At 44.1% G+C, this 18,987-nt stretch overlaps 1 protein-coding gene across 1 annotated transcript in view; it reads right to left on the bottom strand.

Moving 5' to 3' along the window:
- LOC137301341 (V-set and immunoglobulin domain-containing protein 10-like 2) overlaps nt 1-18,987 on the bottom strand; it is a 51,123-nt gene that overhangs the window by 21,366 nt on the left and 10,770 nt on the right. Inside the window, exons 5-9 of the mRNA XM_067970788.1 lie at nt 17,705-17,980; nt 10,213-10,470; nt 6,713-7,003; nt 398-525; nt 187-355 (exon numbers count right to left, since the gene is read on the bottom strand). Coding sequence (XP_067826889.1) covers nt 187-355; nt 398-525; nt 6,713-7,003; nt 10,213-10,470; nt 17,705-17,980 — 1,122 coding nt within the window. The remainder of the gene's footprint in view (nt 1-186; nt 356-397; nt 526-6,712; nt 7,004-10,212; nt 10,471-17,704; nt 17,981-18,987) is intronic.

The following is an 18,987-nucleotide window of genomic DNA, read 5'->3' on the forward strand; positions in this document are numbered from 1 at the left end:
GAAGAAAGTTCAAGAAGAAGACCCACCATCTTCTAAGGACAACTAGGGATGGGCAGTAAAAGGTTCCTTGCCAGTGTCAGCCACATCTCCAAATACACAATAGAAAAGAATTGGGAAAAAGATTACTGCTCCTTTAAAATCGAAGTGAACTCATTTTAAATTCTTCCGAAAGATTTGATACTTTACCTGGAGTTTTGACTTCCGAAGGATATCCTGTTGTCTTGTGATTGACAGCCAAAATGCGGAAAGCATATAAGACCCTGGGGTCCATGCCCCCCAGCCTGTGACCTCTGATGGCGGGTTCGATGGCACTGGCCACGATCTGCCAGGGGATGTGTGGGTCGGCGATAGACTCCTCGGATTTGGTCGCGTCACGTCCCCGAAGGGATCGCCTTGCGGGTCTCCTCTGTACCATGAAACCTGTTAAATCGCCAGAGCCTCGGGTCATCCACTCCAGAACCACCTCCGTCCGCTGGCGGCCGTACAGCAGCTTGCTGATGGTCACGTTCGGTGGGGTAGGGTACTCTGTGAAGGATTTAGGGAAAACGCATTGTTAGCAAGACAACAGACTGTAGAGGCTCCAAGCCGCTCCAATCCAGAAAACGCCCAGTGAAAACTGGTACAGACGGAAACAGATAAAGAGCCAGTAAGAAAGAAAGAAAATATTTGCATTTCTATAGTGCTGTTCATGACCTCAGGATGTCCCACAGCGCTTTACAGCCAATTAAGTACTTTTGAAGTGTCGTCACTGTTGTAAATTAGGAAACACAGCAGCCAATTTGCCCACAGCAAGGTCCCACAAACAACATTGTGGCACAACAGTAATACAATATATAGAGGATATAACACAGCCAGGAGTGGGATATATACAGGATATAACACAGACAGGAGTAGGATATATACAGGATATGACACAGACAGGAATGGAATATATACAGGATATGACACAGACAGGAGTGGGATATATACAGGATATGACACAGACAGGAATGGGATATATGCAGGATATGACACAGACAGGAGTGGGATATATGCAGGATATGACACAGACAGGAATGGGATATACGCAGGATATGACACAGACAGGAATGGGATATACGCAGGATATGACACAGACAGGAATGGAATATACGCAGGATATGACACAGACAGGAATGGAATATATACAGGATATGACACAGACAGGAATGGAATATATACAGGATATGACACAGACAGGAATGGAATATATACAGGATATGACACAGACAGGAATGGAATATATACAGGATATGACACAGACAGGAGTGGGATATATACAGGATATGACACAGACAGGAATGGAATATATACAGGATATGACACAGACAGGAGTGGGGATATATACAGGATATGACACAGACAGGAGTGGGATATATACAGGATATGACACAGACAGGAATGGAATATATACAGGATATGACACAGACAGGAATGGAATATATACAGGATATGACACAGACAGGAATGGAATATATACAGGATATGACACATACAGGAGTGGGATATATGCAGGATATGACACATACAGGAATGGAATATATACAGGATATGACACAGACAGGAGTGGGGATATATACAGGATATGACACAGACAGGAGTGGGATATATACAGGATATGACACAGACAGGAATGGAATATATACAGGATATGACACAGACAGGAATGGAATATATACAGGATATGACACAGACAGGAATGGAATATATACAGGATATGACACAGACAGGAGTGGGGATATATACAGGATATGACACAGACAGGAGTGGGATATATACAGGATATGACACAGACAGGAATGGAATATATACAGGATATGACACAGACAGGAATGGAATATATACAGGATATGACACAGACAGGAGTGGGATATATACAGGATATGACACAGACAGGAATGGAATATATACAGGATATGACACAGACAGGAATGGAATATATACAGGATATGACACAGACAGGAGTGGGATATATACAGGATATGACAGACAGGAGTGAGATATATACAGGATATGACACAGACAGGTGAGGGATATATACAGGATATGACACAGACAGAATGGGATATATACAGGATATGACTTTGCCAGCAGTAGAATATATGATGACGATATATTATGCTCTCAATCCTGGTGTAAATATTCTGCACCTGAGCAACAATCTACCAATGACCCTCCCGACCCTCGGTGGAGCCAAACTTATTAAAGGGAGATCTGAGAACTCCTGAGATAAGGAATCCAAATGGCACAAGAGCATCAATCTCGGATAAACCGGGTGAAATTATTGAGGTACAGTGTTGTGCGTGGGACTTTGCTCTGGGTAGGTTTATGTTCAATTTACACAGGCCAGTAAAATTCTGCAGCACAACAAAAGTGTACATGGTTTTGGGGTGGGTGGCTCTATGTGGTGTAATATATATTGAGGTGTGTGTGTGATATGTGGTATGGTGTGTGGTATGTGTTATAGTGTGTGTGATTGTGTTACGGTGTGTGTGGTGTCTATTATGGTCTGTGTTACAGTGTTTGTGGTATGTGTTATGATGTGTGTGCTATGTGTTATGGTGTGTGGTATGTGTTATGGTGTGTGTGGCATGTGTTATGGTGCATGTAGTATATGTTATGGTATGTGTGGTATGTGTTATGATGTGTAGTATGTGTTACAGTGTTTGTGGTATGTGTTACAGTGTGTGTGGTATGTGTTATAGTGTTTATAGTCTGTGCTGCAGTGTGTGTGGTATGTAATATGGTGTGTGTGGTATGTGTTATAGCATGTGTGGTGTGTGTTACGGTGTGTGTGGTATGTATTATAACATGTATGGTATGTGTTGCGGTGTGTGTGGTATGTGTTATAGCATGTGTGTGGTATGTGTTATGGTGTGTGTGGTATCTGTTATGGTGTGTGTAGTGTGTGTTATGGTGTGTGTAGTGTGTGTTATGGTGTGTGTAGTGTGTGTTATGGTGTGTGTAGTGTGTGTTATGGTATGCATGGTGTCTGTCTGGTATGTGTTATGGTGTGCATGGTGTGTGTTACATTGTGCGTGGTGCATGTTATGATGTGCGTGGTGTGTGTCTGGTATGTGTTATGGTTTGTCTGGTATGTGTTATGGTTTGTCTGGTATGTGTTATGGTTTGTCTGGTATGTGTTATGGTTTGTCTGGTATGCGTTATGGTTTGTCTGGTATGTGTTATGGTTTGTCTGGTATGTGTTATGGTTTGTCTGGTATGCGTTATGGTTTGTCTGGTATGCGTTATGGTTTGTCTGGTATGTGTTATGGTTTGTCTGGTATGCGTTATGGTTTGTCTGGTATGTGTTATGGTTTGTATGGTATGTGTTACGGTGTGTATGGTTTTCACTCAAACCGCACAAGGGCAGCTGGCATGAGAAATGGAAATATTCAGGCTGGACCAAGCATGAGCCCTCCTCTGAGGTTGGGCCTGAGGCCCTTTGTTGGGGTTGAGTTGAGGGAACTGACTAGAATTGCTTGATGTCAACACTAGCTGCCCGAAGTGTGAAGCATTCTTATTTTCTGGCATGAATGTTCCTTCACCTGATTAGCACCAAAATTCAGCAAATCATTTTGGCGGACATTTCTCAAATGCTTAACATTAAGAAATAAGTTGGTATAAAAGGGGAAACCTTAATATTGTCGAACACAGCAAGGTATGGGTTGCAATTCCTCGCCCACCAGGAGCATCGCTCAGGAAATTGTGGGTGTGTAGCTCATGATTTTGACCATCAAAATTCATGGTTGGAAAATCGTGAACTACACATGTTCAATTTCCTTTGATATGTGCTCCCGACGGGTGAGACTCTGTGCTGGGAGCAGGCAATTCAAAAATGTACCCTTTTACCCGATAAAATGATATTCACAAACACAGGACCTAAAAACCAATAGGCTGAACTTCCACAGGGAATCTGCCGGTCTCTCCTCACAAAACCTCCAGGGAAACAGCTGGAGCAGCCATTTCTGATATTTCCAACCAGTCCCCTGTTAGAGTTACAGTGGGAAACTGATAGGCCCTCCAGCACACACGCACACACACACATGCTCACACAAGCGTGCATGCACATACACCCACTCGCGTGTATACACATGCGCGCTCACACACATGCACGCACGCATACGCACACGCACGTGCAATCTCAAGGGTACCCTGTGTTACTGACTCTATTTTTACTGATGTTGTTCTCAGCTATTGCTGACCTCAGTGTCACTGGGGAAGTGAGGCCAAAGGTCAGTCAGGGTTCGTGCTCTTGATCACTGTCCATTGGCCCCTGTGTGGACATTGGATGTGGACATTGGGTGGGCACAGTGGTGACCTGCCAACATGCACGATCCAGGTCCACACGTGGGAAGGACACACCAGCGGATTGCGGGCACCCTTGGAACTGTACCCCAGCAAAGGTCAGCGCCTTCTGAAGAAGAAGGGGCCCCAATTCTGACCCAACCCACCTGGTGGGAAGGGGGTGGGTGGGTGGTTAAAAATCAACCTACCGCCCCTTTCCCACCAGAAACCCGCCGATCGGAAACGCTTCCGCCACCCCTCAAGATTACATAGGAATATAGGAACAAGAGGAGGCCATTCAGCCCCTCGAGCTTGTTCCGCCATTCAATTAGATCATGGCTGATCTGTATCTTAACTCCATCCACCTGCCTTGGTTCTGTAACCCTTAATACCCTTACCTAACAAAAATCTATCAATCTCAATTTGAAATTTTCAATTGGCCCCCAGTCTCAATCATAAATTTAAATAAGGATCCAATGATGTCATTAGGATGCCGATGGGATTTTAACTGGGCGGGTCAGAAGTCCCATCCAGCAGCAAACCCACTGAGTAAAACTTAGCAGCAGTGGCTTCACAAACCAACTGACATAACTAGAAGTGTGGTATGTGTTATGGTGTGTGTGGCACGTATTATAGCATATGTGGTGTGTGTTACAGTGTGTGTGGTATGTGTGTGATATGTGTTACGGTGTGTGTGGTATGTGTGTGATGTGTTACGGTGTGTGTGGTATGTGTGTGATGTGTTACGGTGTGTGTGGTATGTGTGTGATATGTGTTACGGTGTGTGTGGTATGTGTGCGATTTATGTTACGGTGTGCGTGGTATGTGTGCGATTTGTGTTACGGTGTGCGTGTGATATGTGTTAAGGTGTGCGTGTGATATGTGTTACGGTGTGCGTGTGATATGTGTTACGGTGTGCGTGGCACATATTATAGCATATGTGGTGTGTGTTACGGTGTGTGTGGGATAAGTGTTACAGTGTGTGTGGTATGTTTGTGATTTGTGTTACGGTGTGTGTGGTATGCGTGTGATATGTGTTACGGTGTGTGTGGTGTGCGTGTGATATGTGTTAAGGTGTGCGTGTGATATGTATTATAGCATATGTGGTGTGTGTTACGGTGTGTGTGGGATATGTGTTACAGTGTGTGTGGTATGTTTGTGATTTGTGTTACGGTGTGTGTGGTGTGCGTGTGATATGTGTTACGGTGTGTGTGGTGTGCGTGTGATTTGTGTTACGGTGTGTGTGGTGTGCGTGTGATATGTGTTACGGTGTGCGTGTGATATGTGTTACGGTGTGCGTGTGATATGTGTTACGGTGTGCGTGTGATATGTGTTACAATCTGTGTGGTTTTCACTCAAACTGCAAAAGGACATCTGGTGACCAGCAGTCGCTCAGGTGAGGCTGCCTCGTCAAGTTTTGCCCACACCAGCTTACACGTATACACACGTACACAAATATACGCACACAGATATACACACACACACACAGATATACACACATGCACACATAGATATTCACACACGCACACAGATGCGCACACACAGACTTAGATATACACGTGCACACAAACACACCACAGATACACACACACAGGTATATCCACACGCAGACAGATGCATACACACTTGCACACCAGTGTACACAAGCACACAGATATAAACATGCACACACAGATACGCACACATGTACACAGATATACACACACATACAGATGCGTGCACACAGATTATATAAACACACATACACAGCTATACACATGTGCACACAGGTGCACACACACGCATACACAGGTATACACAAAAGCACACAGATATACTGGTATATATACATACACACACAGATATACACATACAGATATAAAGATACATACACATGCACACAGATATACACACAGATATAAAGATACATACATATGCACACAGATATACACACAGATATAAAGATACATACATATGCACACAGATGCACACACATGTGCATGCACAGATATACACACATGCACACACACGCACACACAGATGCACACACACGCACATAGAAATACACATACATGTATGCACACAGATATATGCACACAGATATGCACACACACTCACACAGATATACACACCGCACACTCATGCACAGATATACACACACGCACACACATATATACACACACACGGATGCACACATATGCGCGCACTGGTATACAGATATTAACAAATTCACACATAGATACACACACACAGATTATGTACACATGCACACAAAGATGACCATGCACACACACACAGATAAACATACGCACATACAGATTCACACAGATACACATACATGCGCACACAATGAAAAGAATAGCCAAAGAATTGTACAATTCAAACACAAATTGCCACGGTAACAATCATTAGCGAGAGGCTCCCTCACTGTTCACATGGAGCTGGATCCCGATGGTGGAACTCCCCACCACGTTGCTTGCTGTACACCAGTAGGTCCCATTGTCCCTGTCTCCATCTGTTTCCCGAATGGTGAGGTTGGACCAGAAGGTCTCCTGGTGCAGCAGGTACTTTTTGGGCATTAGCCAGATGCTTTCATTCCTGTTGTTGTGCCAGACGATCTCCGAGGGCGGGTAAGCGGCTTTAAGGATGCAGGTCAGATGGACGTCACTCCCCTCGTACATTGTCAGGGCGTTTTTTGGGGTGAGAAGATTGGGCGCCTCTGAAAGCAGAATAAACACAGCGGATTATAACTTTCAAATAACATGTTTACTTCATTTCATAAAATCATGGAATCATACAGCACAGAAGGAGGCCATTCAGCCCATCATGCCCGTGCCGGCTCTTTCCTACTCTTTCCCCATAGCCTTTTAAATTTCTCCCCTTCAAGTATTTATCCAATTCCCTTTTGAAAGTTACTATTGAATCTGCTTCCACCGCCCTTTCAGACAGCGCATTCCAGATCATTACAATTCGACGCGTAAAAAAATTAGGAGTGGGGGAACCAGACGTTGCCCTTTGACTTCTGTGACACAAATTAAATCCAGATCAGGCTGCCGGGGGGTGGATTTTAACTCAGAGTGGGTTTCTAGCAGGAAAACATGCCGGAGAGTTAATATCCCGCCTGGCAGAGACAGCAGGAGGCCACCGTGATCTTAACCACTGGGCCTCGTTTAAATGCCATTGGTTCCAGGCGGGAAGGCAGCACAGAGGAGCTGCTGGCCGGTAGGTATCGGGGAGGGGGCAGGGAAGTCCAGGGGAAGGGGAGGCCGCGACTTTCCTTGTGGATCCCGGTGAGACACTCCTGCCCCTCCTGGCCCCACAAAGGAAATCATTTGAGTTACCTAGAGAGGCCCCTTCACCCTCCCCACCAGCTGCCGACCTGCTTCAGCCCAGTGAGAAAGCCGTGGCGGTTTCTCCACCCAGGCCCCAGTTAAAATGCCATCAGTTGATGCAACAGGGCCCCGATTGGCAGATGAGCACCAGGCTCCCGCCTCAGGGCACCTCATCCTCCGCCAAAACTGCCGGCGGTAAAATCAGCGAGAATAGAGCGGGATTTGGAGCCGCTCCATTTTAACTGCTCCCCTGTTCCTTTCCCGTCGAGCCGGAGGAGTTAAAATTCCTCCCATTGTCCCTCCCTGATATGGCATTTGAATCAAATCTTGCTTTTTATTCCCAAACTCCGTCTTATCCTCAATTTTGCAAGCCAGGAAAAATGTAAGTCGGCTGTTGGTTAATTCACTTGCCCTTAAAGGTCGAAGGCTGTTTGGACCCGGGAGGGCTGAAATCTGGACGTTCAGAACCAAAAGCTAAAGTTTAAGGCAAGAACTTATATTTGTAGAGCGCTCATAGTAACAGGCTTGGGCCGTTCAGCCCCTCGAGCCTGTTCCACCATTCAATCAGATCATGGCTGATCTATTTCTCAACTCCATTTACCCACCGTGGTTCCATATCCCTTACCTAAAAAAAATAATTCAATCTCAGTTTTGAAATTTTCAATTGACCCCCAGCCTCAACTGCTTTTTGGGGGAGAGAGTTCCAGATTTCCACTCCCCTTTGTGTGAAGAAGTGCTTCCTGACATCACCCCTGAACGGCCTAGTTCTAATTTTAAGGTTATGCCCCCTTGTTCTGGACTTCCCCACCAGAGGGAATAGTTTCTCTCTATCCATCCTATCAAATCCTTTAATCATCTTAAACACCTCAATTAGATCACCACTTAATCTTCTATACTCAAGGAGATGATGCTCCTTACATGGAAAAAAAAGTCTAAACACACTAGAAAAGGAGAAAATAGGATACTAGGTAGGAAAGCGAGGAAATTTGGGAAGGGAGACCAAAGGCATGGTCAAAGAGATGGACCTTTAGAGTTTAGACAAATTAAAATGTCTTTGGTTCTTCTCCATGCTCTTCAATGAGTGTGAATTCTCTGTGGAAGGGACTGAGCCATCTCACGTGGATCATAACTGTTTCCTTCACTTGTGAATAGGTTCAAAACCAAATAGGGAGCAGGACAGGGGCCTGGGAATGGGATGGCAACCTGAGATCTGACATTTTGTTTAACGATGAACCTGAATTAGACTTCTGTCTTTCAGGTGAGATGTTAAGCCAAGTCTGCCCTCTCAGGTGGACGTAAAAGATCCCCTGGAACTATTTCGCAGAAGAGGAGGGGCGTTCTCCCCGGTGTCCTGACCCAATATTTATCCCTCAACCAACATCACTGAAACAGATTATCTGGTCATTATCACGTTGCTGTTTGTGGGATCTTGCTGTGCGCAAATTGGCTGCCGCATTTCCTGCATTACAACAGTGACTACACTTCAAAAGTACTTAATTAGCTGTAAAGCGCTTTGGGACATCCTGAGGTTGTGAAAGGCGCTATATAAATGCAAGTTCTTTCTTCCTTTCTTCTTTTCAAGGATAAAGTCAACTCGAGCCCTAGAGCAGCTCTTCATAAGCAGAGTAACAGATTTTTCTGTCCATTGTACATGTGACTCTTTTAAACTATCTTCTATTTGCGTTTGTTGTTGAGAAGATTTTTTAAAGAGGTATTCGACCAGAAATCAAACATCATGACGTCAGAGCGGAGTTAATTTTTTTTACTCAAATTCCGCTGCAAGTAGCAGGGCTAATGCTGGCTGGCATCAACAGGACAATACAATCGATGTCTTCATTGGGTTTTTTAAATGATGATTCTCCCATTTCAACTGTTTACAGCATCAAGTACAGGCCCAACATTGCCCCAACATTGTGCTTGAACCCCATCAGAAGAGCACCCCCAACCACTAAATGGTTCCCTAACTGATGCTAAGAACATCGGTTACATCTTCCATTCATGGACCATAAATAGACGGATTTCTGGCCAACAAGAATCTTTAGGGAAAAGTCATTAGGCCAAACCACCCGTCACTTTTTAATAGATCAACCCCACCTACTCAACTTCTCATCATATTCCTCAATCCCTCCTGAACCTACTCACACTCTCAGTTTCAAAGGCCTTCCCGTTCCAGAAGTTTCTCACCCTTTGAATAAAAACACTCCCCCTTTCTCAGAACTTTCCCATCTTTAACTTGTGATTGCTGCTTATTGAACCTTTCACCACAGTGAACAGTCTGTCTGAAGTCCGCCAATTCCCTTCATAATATTGACAACCTCAATTAGGTCACCTCAAAGTCTCCTCTTTTTTTTTACAGAAAACAAGCCCAGCGTCCTTAACCTTTCCTCATAATTTAGATCCTTGATATCCAGAACCATTTTGGTTCCTTGCCTCAGTACCTGCTCAAGGGCAGTATCTTTAACTGAAGTGATAAGAGTTAAGCAAGATGATAGTCAAAGACTAACTACTCTCCTACACGTTAGTAGAAGCTTTGAGTTCAGGATGGAAGAGTAGTGACTATTTGAAAATGAAGAATCTTCTAGGAAAGAGTCCGTACCTAGTCGGATGCTGCATGCCCTGCTTCTGGTCAAAGGATGTGTCGCTTGGCAGATAAATTCCTTGCCGTTGTACGTTGGACTGGACTTTAGCACCTGATTATTGATGGACCGTTCAGAATTACCCAGGAAGCTACTTCTCCAGTTCTTCCACTGCAGTGAAGCCTGAGGTAGGCCTCCTTCCCAACTACACGAGAGCATGGTGTACTCCAGACTCTTCACGGCAGTAGCTGAGCATTTGGGTCTTCCTTCAGGCAACACTAGCCGGAAACGAAAGCACAAAAGAACTTTAAAAACAATATTAGACATTGAACAACCCATGGGTGAAAGTGGGAACAAGAAAGTAATCTCAAGAGTGAGTTCAAAAAGATGTCATAAACCACAAGACCAGCTTGTTGTCATCTGAATCCCGAAATGGGACTTTCTTTATAATCATATCCTCAATTGAGGGGGTTTATATCTCAACAGATGCATGATTTATAGAGCATTCTACATTCCCAATGTCATGCTTTGTCTCCCATTATATGTTCTCACTAAAAGTTCTACTTTGTCTCCATCAGCCATTTTGTTCTTTACAAGTTGGAATTTTCTTCTCAGATGGCGGTTTCAAAATTAAATCCTAAGAAAAAAACGCATACACTTGCCATTTTCTTTTATTCATTCCGCCATTGTCGCAAAAAGAACGCAGAAGCTTTATTTCATGCAATTTAACCTCGGCGGGAGTTTGTGCTATACATTATCATGTCCTTCTGCATGTTGGCACTTTCAGGAGTTGAGGGGTTGGGTTTGGGGGTTAATTATATTTTTCATAATATTGGTCCAGTCTAGAAAAGCCCAGCGTCATTACTGAGAGCAAGAAATGCACTTGGACTTGCTGAAGACATGATAAGGTGCTGTATAAAAGCAAATGGGGCTCCCAATCCTGATCATTATCCAGTGATTCCTGTTGGATAGTGCGCGTTGAGTGAGGACAGAATCAAACTCAACTGTGGTGCTTCCCACAGCCAAATAGTCAGCACCTTCGGGAGAGGGGAGGAAAAAAATGGAGGGGGCAAGGGAAAAGAGCAATGAACATAAAGCTACCCACGCCAACAGTTACTAATCATTGATACTCACGTGCTGTGGTTCTGCAGGACCAGTCTGCCCTCAGAGCTGGGTGAGAGGGTCGGCAGGTATAGGTACTATTGTTTGAGGTCTCTCGTCCCGGTTTTACTCTTGAAATACTGGACTGTCCCTCCACTTCAATGCCATCTCTCACCGTATTAACCCAGTGGAGAGTCGCTGGCGGGTCTCCACCTTCCCATGAGCACCACAAAGCTATATCCCGGTTATCATTAACGGATAGCACGGTGCAAATGGGCCTCCCAGCAGGCAGATCTATACATGGTATGAAGGACTGCAGAGGTTAGTAACTCAGTATGACAAGGACACGTCACGAACAAAACTGAACCTGGTCCTACCTTCACTCTTTCCGCCACCTCTTCCCATTTACAATTAGCCAGTGGACAACCTGTCTCCAATAAAGAGTATCATGGAGATACATCTGGTCAACATGAACAGCTCAAGAGGGAAGATAGGAATGTAGGAATTGGAGTCGGTAATTCAGCCCGTTGAGCCTGTTTAGCTAGCTTCAGCAGCTCTACATCCCAATTTCCTGCTTGTTCTCTATAACTTTTAATACCGTCACTCGCCAAGTAAGTATCTATCCCCTTTTTAACAACCACAGTTGATTCTGCCCCATGACCTTCTGGGGCCAGCACATCCTACAGTTGCACAGTCTTTTGTCTGAAGAATTATTTTCTGTACTTGCTTTTAACTGGTTTAAGATGATTACAAACAGCACAGTTAATGCACAAGCCAATGTTACCAGTAACCTGCGGGCAACTCCAGATACAATGGTCACACTCTTAGAAGTTGTACCCCTGATAACAGACCTACAGCATAGAGCAAGCACAAGTGAGCTATCTGTAGTCTAGGCTGCCAACAATTGATGTACACCATATACTTTACAACAAACCCTGCTCATGGTTGTAAGGAATAAGTTTCATGCAAAATTAATTTTCATCCAATAGTTTTTATATCAAAACTATGTACAATGAGTCACCAGATTTTTTTATGATGCAACAAATTTTTGTGTTAAAAAAAGTGAGGACCTCTTGTTTGTTTGAGGGGCATCAGAGATGGGAGTGGAATGCTTTTACACTTTGGCATTCCTAGGACAGGCACAGCATGGGTTAGACACAGAGCGAAGTCTCCCCGACTCAGCCTAAGAATGTGCCTCAATCCCAAACTCAGAAGAGCCCCCCTGACGCCCCCCCCTCCCAAAACCACCACCACTGCAGCAGTGTGGCACTAGTCGCAGCCAGGAATTTCCTCGGAGTTGCTCCCACTCCACCGCCATAACTTCGCCAGAAATGCGGCAGGAACCTCGTTTACGCAAGTATACAGGATTTCCCTCCACACTTCCAGCGAAGATATAACGACGGAGCAGGGGCAACTCCGAGGAAATTCCCAGCAATAATAACCTTTGAAGTCCCCTCTTAAACCAACATACCCCACTGTGGCACCCATGACAGGTTAGCCCATTGCTTGAGATGGTGAATAGATCACACTAGATCTCCAGATGAGTTGCCAACAGCCCAAGAGGGGGCAGTTTTCACCTTCACCGTCTGGGCAGTAACCTGGTGAAGCAGATCACCCATCTGTTGTAGAATTGCCTGATTTTCATCCCATTGACTTCAATGTGATGATCAGGCAGGTTCTACAGTGGGCGGTGCACACGCTCCATCGGATTACCACCCAGGCAGTGAAGGTGAATATTACCCCCAATATCATCTGCAAGAAGCAGGGCCACAATTCTTTCAGAATTATCTAGAACAGAAACTCGGAGACTAAGCAACACATCACTAATGAAGACATCAACTAGAATGAATGACATGGACAACTTTGCCTGAGTGTGTTTTGGAGACACAGAGTTCAGTGATTGGTACCAGCACCTGGGGGTTCTGGTGGAGGTCAACTTTAGCCTGGAAAAAATCCTTTGGAACCGTACTAAGAAAGCACGAAGGGTTCTTTGGTATTTTTGGCCTTCTTTCGATGATAGCAAATACCCCGATGCAGGGTAAGCACATTGCGTGTAAGACGTAAGCCGAGACAGCTCTCTTTCATGGTACATTGAACAGAAAGGCTTCCTTCACCTACAGGGGGGATTTTAACTCCTGGGCAGGAACCGACAGGACACACTGTAGCTCCCAAGCCAGCGGCCCGCGAGAGGCCATTTCAATGGCCGGGCCTCATTAACATGCCACCGCCCAAAATGAGTCCAGAGGCAACTGGGACAGATTTGGGCCTATAAAGATCAGGCGGCCAGGCTGGCATTCGGGTAAGTTGCGGTGGTAGTTTCGGGAGGGTTTTGTGGGTGAGAAGGGGGAGGAGCCCAGGGCAGCACTCCTGTTCCTCCAGGCCCCACAAAAATAAGTTTTAAACTTACCTGACAGGGTCTCCATTGGTTGTCTGCCCAGGCTTTATTAAGGAATCTTACAACACCAGGTTATAGTCCAACAAATTTATTTTAAAATCACAAGCTTTCGGAGATTATCCCCTTCGTCAGATGAATGAGTGAAAAGGTTCTCCACATCAGGCTTTATTAAGCATGGAGTCCACGGTGGGTGCCCCAATCAGTAAGCAGTTAAAATAGCCTTGAGGTCCTATCTAAGTGTTAAGACCCCAATTTGTATATATTTATGAGGCACCCGCCCGAGTCAGGAGGTGCCACAGCGGCGTTAAAATGGCTGTGGGGAGGGAAATGAGCAGTAAGGATTTTAATTCCCATTCTGTCCAGTTTCCACCGGGAGGAGAGAGTTAAAATTTCCCCCTTGTGTGAGAGATCCAAGATCAAACTATATGGAAAAAACAGGGAGGCAAACAGAGTCCAATCACTGCAAGCCCTCAGACGGCACATCTCTTTGGCAAAGCTCACCACCTCTGGATTAGCCAGTTGTAAGCTTGGTACACAGCTTTGGACAGGGAAATTGGGACAGGAGGAGGAGTAACAATATTGATTAAAGACACAATTCCAGCAGTGGAAAGAAAGGACTTCAGTAAGGGTGAACAGGCAGTGGAAACAGTATGGGTCGAACTATGGAACAGGAAAGTCTGTGGTGGGAGTTGCCTCCTCAAAGTAGTGATGTAGTGAGAGGATATATAAATAAAGAGAAATGTAACTATGTAGCAGAAACAATTGGGTTGTAATGAGAGATTTTAATTTTCACAGAAACTGCGAGAAGTGGAATTACTCAAGTAGCAAAGGCAACGAACTTCTAGAATTTTTTCAGGACAGTTTTCTGAAACATTATGTTTTTGAACCCACAAGGGAGCAGGTCATATTAGATTTTGTGATGAGTAATGGACCAGGATTAGTTAACAATCTGACTATAAGGGAGCATTTTGCAAATAGTGACCATAATAGGATTGACTTTGATATTAGGTTTGAGAGGGAGAAGGGAGAGTCATAAATCACAGTTTTAAATTTAAGTAATGCAAATTTCAAAGGGATAGACTGATTACAGTAAACTGGGCTGAATTGTTAATGAGTAAACCTGCAGACAAACACAATTATTCAAAGAAGTTTTGGATACAATACAATAACTAGTACCTACCCCTAAAAGGCAAAATCTCCACTTGTGTAGTTAATCAACCATGGTCAACAAATGAGGTAAGAGGTAGTATCAAGCTAAAAGAAAAGGTTTACACAAATGCAAAGAAAAGTGGAAATCCAGCAAACTGGGAGAGCTATAAAAAGCAATAAAGGGATACAAAGAAAGAATTAAGAGCTTCAAAGAAGGAATATGAAAGTACACTAGCAACGAATATCAAAGCTAACAGTAAAAGATTTTATAAATATATTAAGAAAAATAGAGTAGCAAAGGAGAATTTTGCCCCATTAAAAACAGATGCAGGTGATACTATAATGGATAATAAGGAATTGGCAAACTTGTTAAATGAGCACTCTAGATGGGATCTGACCAAGGCTCTGTGCAACTAAAGCATCAGGAACTCCTCTTTGTATTCCGGCCCTCTTAAGATAAAGGCCCACATTCCATCAGCCTTTTTGAATACATTTTGTGTACTAGCTTTTAGTGATTTGTGTACCTGGCCACCCAAATCCCTTTGCTCCTCCACAGTTCCCAGACTCCCACCATTAAGAAAATATTCCAATTTGTCTTTCTTGGATCCAAAGTGGATGACCCCACATTTATCCACATTGAACTCTATCTGCCACAGTTTTGCCCACTCACTTAATCCGTCTATGTCCCTTTGTAACTTCCTGCTCCCACCTACAGTGCTTACTGTGCCTCTTACCTTAATGTCATCTGCAAACTTGGATACACAACTCTCTATTCTTTCATTCAACTCATGGTGAAAAGCTGAGGCCCCAGAACAGATCCCTGGGGAACACCATTTGTCACATCCCACCAATCAGAGTACATCCCCTTTATTATTACTCTTTGTCTCCTACCTCCCAACCAATTACCAACCCATATCTCAAGGCTACCTCCAATTCCATGCCATTTTATTTTTGCTAATAATCTTTTGTGCGGAACCTTATCAAATGTATTCTGGAAGTCCATATAGACAACACCCATAGACACTCCCCTATCCACAATACTAGTGACCTCCTCCAATAATTCAACTAGATGAGTCAGACATGCCTTACCTTTCACAAATCCATGCTGACTCTCCTTGATCAGCTCATATTTATTCAAGTGCTCTGTCACTCTGTCCCTGATGATAGATTCCAGTAACTTCCCCACAACTGATGTTAAACTGACAGGTCTGTAGTTTCCAGGTTTCTCCCTCCCTCCTTTCTTAAATAATGGCAGCCGTGCCTTCAGCCATCCAGGCCCTAAGCTCTGGAATTCCATCCTTAAACCTCTCCACCTCTCTCTTCTCCTTTAAAGGGCTCCTTAAAACCTACCTCTTTGACCAAACTTTTGGTCACCTGTCCTAATATCTCGTTATGTAGCTCAGTGTCAAATTTTGTCTGATAATCACTCCTGTGAAGTGTCTTGGGACGTTTTACTATGTTAAAGGTGCTATATAAATATAAGTTGTAATAGTTGTTGTTATAGGAGCAAACCCATATATGGTAACAGTATAGGGAAGCAAGTCACTTTATATAGTTGTGAATCATTGTTTACCTAGACTCTTTAAAATACCTTTAAAGATGCGGCCATTTTACTCAGGCTTGTCTCTGGGCTACCTATTGTCACCTATTGGCATTTCTTGTACAAGTCAATTTGCAGTGAATCCCCTACATGGCGCAGATTTAATCGACACTCATCCCAGAACCTTGCTTCGAGTTACAAAGGGTCATCCCTCTGCCGTACATGGAGGGAGTCAGAATTCTCAGAAGCCCAGATAGGCCCAAGCCATCGAGGTAGAAATTAGACCAATGTAACCACCTGTGATATATACTATCCATATAAAAGGTTTGAGAGTGTCCGTCACACTTCAGACATCCATCTCCAAGTGTCAAAATTATATAGAGAGAAAGAGTCATCTCATGCTGAGGTTAAGATCACAAACAGTTTAAGGAGATTAATAATGGGGCAAAGTGGAACATAGTTAACCTGCAAAGTTAACGCCACAAGAACAACATGAGGGAGAGATCTAGATACCTAGAATTCAAAGATTTTATTGATTTGAAAATACTAAGCCAGTGTTCGAATGCCTTAAAAGTGTGTTGAGACTCAAGCAGCTGGAGATATGGAGAGAAAGAGAGTAACCCTGATGCATACTCTTTGGGAATGTCCTAAGGTTATCTATTTTGGGAAAAGAGGTTTATAGGAGCCTATAACTCTCTCCTGTTACCCGATTTCATGCATTCGGGGTGACCTCTCCTCAACGGAAGGCCCTAACCTGTGCTGCAGTGACTGATCTTAGACAGGGTGATGGCAGAGGATGTGACAGGTTGTCTCACCCATGCAACTTGTGCACTACCGTAACAGTCTGTTTCAGGCTCTATCAGCTGTGTATTCTGTGCATGGTAATGCATTACTCCATGCTGGAGAGTGCTCTTTTACTAGAGTTTGGTTGACAGACAATTGGTTGGGAATAATATGAATTTTCAATTAAGGTTTTAAAGAAGCACATCACAATTTTTCAACAAAACATGGCAGAAACCTGTAATTGCCCTGAATTGTACTTACAATACAAATAAAAACTATCCCAATTGCGTAAACTGCCTCTATAGTTTTCTCATTGTGTTATGAATTAGTGCAGGACATTACAATAATATACTGACAGCACCTTACACACCAAATATTTATTAATCTCATATTATAGAGAAAAACTCTGCAGGTCATCTATAATCTGCATGTTTGCTGAGAAATATTGGAGCTAAAGGTAAAATCAAAGGCAGAAAAATAACTGAGGACAACAAAATACAGAGTTTCTTCAAACCAAAATGATTTCATATTAAATTCTACTCACAGTAGACAGTGAGTACGATGGCGGTCTTAGTCCTGGCGTTGAGGACTGTATTGTGCGCGAGGCACATGTAGGTTCCCGTCTGACTTCGGCCAATTCTCTCGATGACAAACTGCTGTCCCGCGTAAATCTGCGAGTTGTTGTGGAACCAGACGTACTGGCTGGGCGGATTGGAAGAGGCTGAGCAGGTCATGGAGACGGTGTCCTGCTCAATGGCTGAATAACCTACTGAGTTGAGAGAGTAAGGAGTGACGTTGATGGCTGGCTGATCAGGACCATCTAGGAAAAAAACAAGGCGAGCCAGCTTCACTTTAGAGACTACGCATTGCTGAATGCCACAATCGTACATTTGGATGCAACATCATTGATCAACACTGGATAATTGATAATAAGGCTGTTTGCAGTGAAGGGGTATTTTTTCTCCTGGCACTGAGTTTACCAGCCGGGAACATGGGTTGTAGAATTGGTCCCATAGTGATAAAAAAAGATTTGCATTTATATAGCTCCCCTCACGACCTCAGCTCTTTACAGCCAATGAAATATTTTTGAAGTGTACTCACTTTGGAATGTAGAAAACAGGGCAGCCAATTTGCACACAGCAAGGTCCCACAAACAGCAATGAGATAATGACCAGATAATCTGTTTTAGTGATGTTGGTTGAGGGGTAAATATTGTCCAGGACGCTGGGGAGAACTCCCCTGCTCTTCTTGGAAATAGTGCTATCGGATCTTTTACGTCCACCTGAGAGGGCAGACGGGGTCTCAGTTTAACGTCCCATCCAAAAGACGGCACCTCCAACCGTGCAGCACTCCCTCAGTACTGCACTGCACTGTGAGCCTGGATTTTGTGCTCAAGCCTCTGGAGTAGGACTTGATCCCACAACCTTCTGAATCAGAGTTGGCCCTACCTCCAACCTGCACTCCTGTCCAGCGAGGCTCCACGTTGGAAGAGGAGCCTCTCAAAACTAGCCCTTTAGACTCAGCAGAAAGTATTGTTGGGATTAAATTCAGGCTAAAGCCTCGAGCCCACCTCATGATCTACTGCAAGATTTTTTCCAATTGCCACACCCAACTATCGAACGTTTCATCCTCTCTGATCGAGATCGCCACCTTCATGCCAGTTGGTATTGATTTATTCCAAACTGGGGGCAGTTTTGTGCCAGTTGGGTTGAACTGCCCCCAAACTCAGTTCATGTAGGAACCCAATGACCACATTGAGGAGAACTGTATGCTCCCAAACTGGGCTGAACTAGAACCCACACCCAAGAAGGGAAAGGACAGCCCTTC

Source organism: Heptranchias perlo, chromosome 33 (assembly GCF_035084215.1).
Source record: "Heptranchias perlo isolate sHepPer1 chromosome 33, sHepPer1.hap1, whole genome shotgun sequence".
NCBI lineage: Eukaryota > Metazoa > Chordata > Chondrichthyes > Hexanchiformes > Hexanchidae > Heptranchias > Heptranchias perlo.